Here is a 5,297-nt window from a genome sequence, read left to right on the forward strand (position 1 = left end):
CAGCATGGTGCAATCAGTTAATAAATAAAATGAAGAACAAAAGATGCTACCTTTTCTTTGTCCCATTAAGCTTGCACTTGTAGCTAGTTTGTCCATGACCCAATTCACCGCACCGCTTGCACTTCCTTTTTTCCATAATTAGTTGCCTCTTTCCCTTAGCAGCTTCCTTAGCTTCTATTTCTGCATTCTTATCGGCCTGATTGGCGACATCCTTTGCATCTTTTTTGCTCATGCCACCACTTCCCCCCTCCAAACATAATTTGATTCGCAGTTTTCTAGGCTTTCCAGCAGGTCTTTTACCTAATGGTGCTTTAACTACAAAGTCAAGCTCAACTTCAGTCCACTGGGTCTTATCTGGAAGTGGCTCTATTAGTCTCTTATAAGCATTCTTGAACCTCTCCACTGAGTAATAATCATGAACAAAGTCTTCTATCTTAACATTAATACTTTGTTGTGCTGTTATGAACACCAAGGCATGCTGATAAGGTTTTCCAGTGTCCTATGGCCTTATGCAGCTGAGTCATAAACCATGTTCAGTTATCTATTGTCTCACCATCTATGAAATCAAAAGCAAGTGGATACATCCAATTGTGACCATCTATAGTAGTAGCTGCAGCCATGCCCATTCCATCTACCATTTAGTGACGTTGAGTCTATGCTAACATAAGGCCTACAGCCCTCTAAAAACCCTCTATGCAAGGACTTAATGCACACAAAAATCTGTGGAAGTACAATTGGCCATCTACGTGCTTTATGTCAATTTCAATGATACTTTTAGGTGATCGCTACAGTACCACTGCCCTCCAATTAAAGAACATTTGGAAGCTCTGTTGCCAACTGCCAAACAACTCCTCCATGACAATTTGTCTTCCCTTCCATATGGTGTCATAGTGAATCTAACACTTGTGCTCATCTTGTAGCAGTTTCTGCATGCTTATGGTGCCTATGGTGGAATCCTTTTCGAGGTGATGAATGGCCTTTGATGCCACCTAGGCAGCTAATGGAGTGGTGGTCTTCCTCCTTGCGCTAGAAGTATAGATATGCAGAGCAATCAAAGCTGTTACCTGCAACAAACCAATAGCCAAAAATATTAGATATTTACAACAACAAAAAATGGTGACATGCAGTTAGCAAATAGTTATACACCTTCACGGTCGTCCCATCAGGTTGTGTTCGCCCATTAATATGCCATGGGCAATCACCATCAGCGCAATTAGCAATGTACCTCTTCTTATCTGTTTTGACTGAGTGAAATTCAAACTCCTCATTTATTGCAAATTGTTTCATGGCCAGTATAAACTCCTTCATGTTTGGATACACGGTGCCAATATCCATACAAGGCTTGTTAGGATCATAAGCATAGAGTCTTTTCCCTAGTACATGATCATCAACAGGAATTGCAGTACCAGTTGTGTCAATATCAATGTCAACTGTTCTATTTTTGGCTATGCTGTCCCTCTCAGCAGCAGCATGAGCCTCAGCCTTACTAGGCCTATCATACTAATCATCATCAGTTCTCAAACCTAGAAGACATAACAACTGATCCTCATCAATTATATCTAGCACACCCTCACCCTCTTCATCAATTGTATCAGTAATCTGCAGTCTGTCCCAATCAACACCTCCATAACATTCTACAGCCTATGAACTACTAAGGATATCACATGCTTCCTTTTCTGCAGGCTTATTATTGCTACCAACATCTCCAATTTCTTCTACTGCATCTACTAACGTCAGGCTCCTCATCGAGCTAGGAGAAATTAGGAAAAATTATAGTGTTAAAAACCTATTGGGCGAGGTCACTGTATTGGCTTTCCAAACTCAGTTAGAGGAATACAAATACTGAAATAAAGAGGAATAATACAGAATGAGGTCACTCCATCTGCAGTCCATTGGGGAAGGTCACTGCATCAGCGCTTGAAGAAGCAGCAGCAGCCTGGAACAGGAGAGGGAGCTCGGGAAGGGGCGGCACCGTGGGGAGCTGACAGGGGGGCGCCGTGGGGGCCTGCTCGCCGTGGGGGCTGCTCGCATTGGAGTCGGACAGGAGCACCGCGCCGCGCTCGATCCGTTCTACGACTACCTCCGTTCCGTTCCAGGCACGAGGCCGGTGAAAGAAAAGATAAGGGGCAGGGACAGAAGAGGAATAAAAGGATCCCAAAGGCATCTGATGATATTCTAGCGGGTGGGTCGCGTTTTGTAACGACAAGCTGGTGAAGCCCCGTTGCGAGATGACATATCACCGAAGTCCACTCCCCATAATGGTCCATTTAAAAAAAAAAAAAAAAAAAAAACTCGGTTCAGCCAGCCGACACAGGACCAGATGTCCCGTTTTCTCCGGCGGTGGACTTAACCCGAGGAGGCCCGTCTCTCTCTCTTGTCCGGCCTGGCCCATTTCAGCCCAGCAAGGAAGGCAGCAGCCAGCCAGCCGTCCCGCTCCGTCCAGGCGACGACTGGCTCGCTCGGTCGCTCCCCTCGCCGCCGGACCCGACGGCCACAACACACCGGAACCGGAAGCGCAGAAAATAATCGGAACAATTCCGCGTTCCCCATCCATCCCGGAAATATCCCCAAGGAAACCCTCGCCCCCCTCCTCCCCCGCCGCCGGCCGCCAGATCTCCGGCCATGGACGACGACGGCGCGGCGTCCCGGTCGCCGTCGCGCTCGCCGTCCCCGTCGCGCTCCCCGTCCCCGCTCCCCGTCGCCGACCCCGTCACGGTCGCCGCCGCGCCGCCCGGCCACGTCGCCGTCGCTATCCCGCTCCGCAAGCCGTCCCCTTCCTCGGGCGGCGGCGGCCGTGAGGACGCCTGGAGTGACGGCGCCACCTCCACGCTCATCGACGCCTGGGGGGAGCGGTTCGTGGCGCTGGGCCGCGGCAGCCTCCGGCACCCGCAGTGGCAGGAGGTCGCCGAGGTCGTCTCCTCCCGCGACGGCTACTCCAAGGCGCCCAAGTCGGACGTGCAGTGCAAGAACCGCATCGACACGCTCAAGAAGAAGTACAAGATCGAGAAGGCCAAGCACGACTCCGACTGGCGCTACTTCGACCGCCTCGACTACCTGCTGGCCCCCGTGCTCAAACTCAATTCTTCCTCCTCGGCTGCTGCCGCCGCTGCGGCGGCCGCCCGGAGCGCGGGGCCCATGGTTCCGCCGCGCATCAACTTCCCGCAGCGCACTCGCACGCCGCTCCATTCCTCGGCGGGGGCCAAGCGGAGGATGCCGCCGCCGCAGCCGTCGGCGTCGTCCGACTCCTCCGACGGGTTCCCGCCGTCTTCCGCGGTGGCGAACGGGAAGAGGCAGCAGCGCGTGGAGGAGCCCTTGGCCGCCGCGGCGACCAACGGCGGCGCGGAGAGCAGCAGCGTGAGCCGCGCGCAGGGCCTGCGCGACCTGGCGCAAGCGATCCGGCGGCTAGGGGAGGTGTACGAGCGCGTGGAGAGCGCCAGGAGGGAGCAGGAGCTCCGGATGGAGCGGGAGCGCCTGGAGTCCGCCCGGCAGCTGGAGGAGCAACGCGTGCAGTTCTTCCTCAAGATGCAGATGGAGCTCTCGAAGGCGGCCACGGGTGGCGCCGGCACGGCGGTCACCACCGCGCCCATGGCCGCCGTTCCCATCCCCGCCGACGGCAACGGCGCGCGGAGAGCCGGCGTGACCGCCGAGGTCGCCACCAGCAGCAATCACCGCGTCCGGTACCGCATCAAGGCCGGCAGCAGCAGGCACCACCCTGCCCCGCCGCAGCAGGCACATTACCAGAACAGCACGAGCCCCACCGGGGGCGACGGCGACGGCGACGCCAGCGACTCGGACAACAAGGAAGCGGCACAGGAGGAGGATGCGGAAGACGAGGAGGAAGAGAGCCAGTGATGATTGCTCTCCTCTCCGGTGCTTCTCCAGCAATGGAATGGTAACTCAACAGAAATTTTCATCAGTTAGTAATCTGTATTTTGCGCTAGCAGAAAATTTGCTGCTGGGTGGTAGTGGTGGTGTCTGTGACAAGAAGCAAGAATTCGCACTGAATTATGGTAAGTAGCTGAATAGTGTGGGGGGTGACTGTGTAAACTTGTTGTAGCTGCCTGTTTGTGCCCGTGATTGTGCTCTGTTGTCAGGGAATTGTCATAGAGTTTGTCATCATATGTAGGAGTAACATGCTTAATTTTGTGCTTTATTCTTGGAACTAGCAAAAATATGCGTGTGTTGCAACTGGACGCATGGTTTATTGTATGATTCTCGGACATCACTATCCATGTTTATCGAATTTATTAATTGGGCTTAATCTAACCTTAAGTGAATCAAATAAATTTTAAGACCCGCCGCCCTCGGATTGCATGTTTGGTTGGTGGAGATGCATAGAGAAGAGAGGCGAGTTTGTCCACTCATAATTAGGAGAACAAATGATTCAAGCTGGTGTGGTTTTTCGTTTCCTATAAATCAAAGGAATCAATGCGGTGAAACGTTATCAAGAGAGAAATATATTAGAAAACTGGCAAAAAAGTATAAACAAACTAATTTAGTCATGCACCCAAATATTTTAATTTTAATTATTTGATACCTGTATTTTTTGGTTTTTAATTAAAAATGATGTATCTGTGCAAGCAAAAAGATACACTAAGATAAACCTGTAATATAGAGAAAAGGCATTGTCGTTGCCTGAAGCACAACAATATGCAATTTGCTCACAAAAATCAAACATTAAATCTTTTTGGAAATGTTTTTGTACTTAAAACCGATTTGTATTGTCATCTAAAGTAATTATGAAATTAGTAGTTTTTTTTAAGACAAAATACTTAGAACATCCTTTTGAAGTAGTCTTTAATCTGGTGATGGTATATTTTTAGTCACTGTAGATGGTAGAGATACTTGGCTAGTTCTATAGAATAGCTTATTACGTGCATATAGAATAAAGGTAGGGGCTAGATTGAGAAATGGGCAAGCACTATGTTGCGCACCCAGTCCACGAGCCGTGGACCATCGGCGGGACAAGGGTGCAGTCCAGCACGGACCGTGTTCATCTCGAAGGGTAATGGGTTCTTTTAATCGTGGTCATAGATCTTAGATGGATGGTTAAGGATACCTTTATTTATATATATATATTTAGATGGTATATCTTGATTTATTTTTTCTAAAGAAAAACGGACTTATTTAGGTGTGATGTAAGCATGATGTCGCACACACGGGGCTGCTTGTTTGCTCTCGCGTTGTCGCTGCGGTATATCTTGATTTATTTTTCTAAAGGAAAACAGACTTATTTAGGTGTGACATAAGCATGATGTCATCCAGCTAATAAGGAGCATTGGAGCAAGGCACACACG

At 49.9% G+C, this 5,297-nt stretch overlaps 1 protein-coding gene across 1 annotated transcript; it reads left to right on the top strand.

Annotated features, from left to right (window-relative positions):
* Nucleotides 1–2,450: 2,450 nt before the first annotated feature.
* LOC136474120 (trihelix transcription factor ENAP1-like) lies at nucleotides 2,451–4,193 on the top strand. The gene has a single exon (XM_066471727.1). It carries the CDS (start codon nucleotides 2,623–2,625, stop codon nucleotides 3,850–3,852), a length of 1,230 nt encoding a protein of 409 aa, XP_066327824.1. The 5' UTR covers nucleotides 2,451–2,622; the 3' UTR covers nucleotides 3,853–4,193.
* Nucleotides 4,194–5,297: the final 1,104 nt, after the last annotated feature.

The sequence above is a fragment of the Miscanthus floridulus genome, chromosome 8 (genome assembly GCF_019320115.1).
Source record: "Miscanthus floridulus cultivar M001 chromosome 8, ASM1932011v1, whole genome shotgun sequence".
In the NCBI taxonomy this organism is placed as follows: Eukaryota; Viridiplantae; Streptophyta; class Magnoliopsida; order Poales; family Poaceae; genus Miscanthus; species Miscanthus floridulus.

Coding starts and splice junctions, on each gene's coding strand:
- LOC136474120 (XM_066471727.1), top strand. CDS start 2,623: ATGGACGACGACGGCGCGGCGTCCCGGTCGCCGTCGCGCTCGCCGTCC.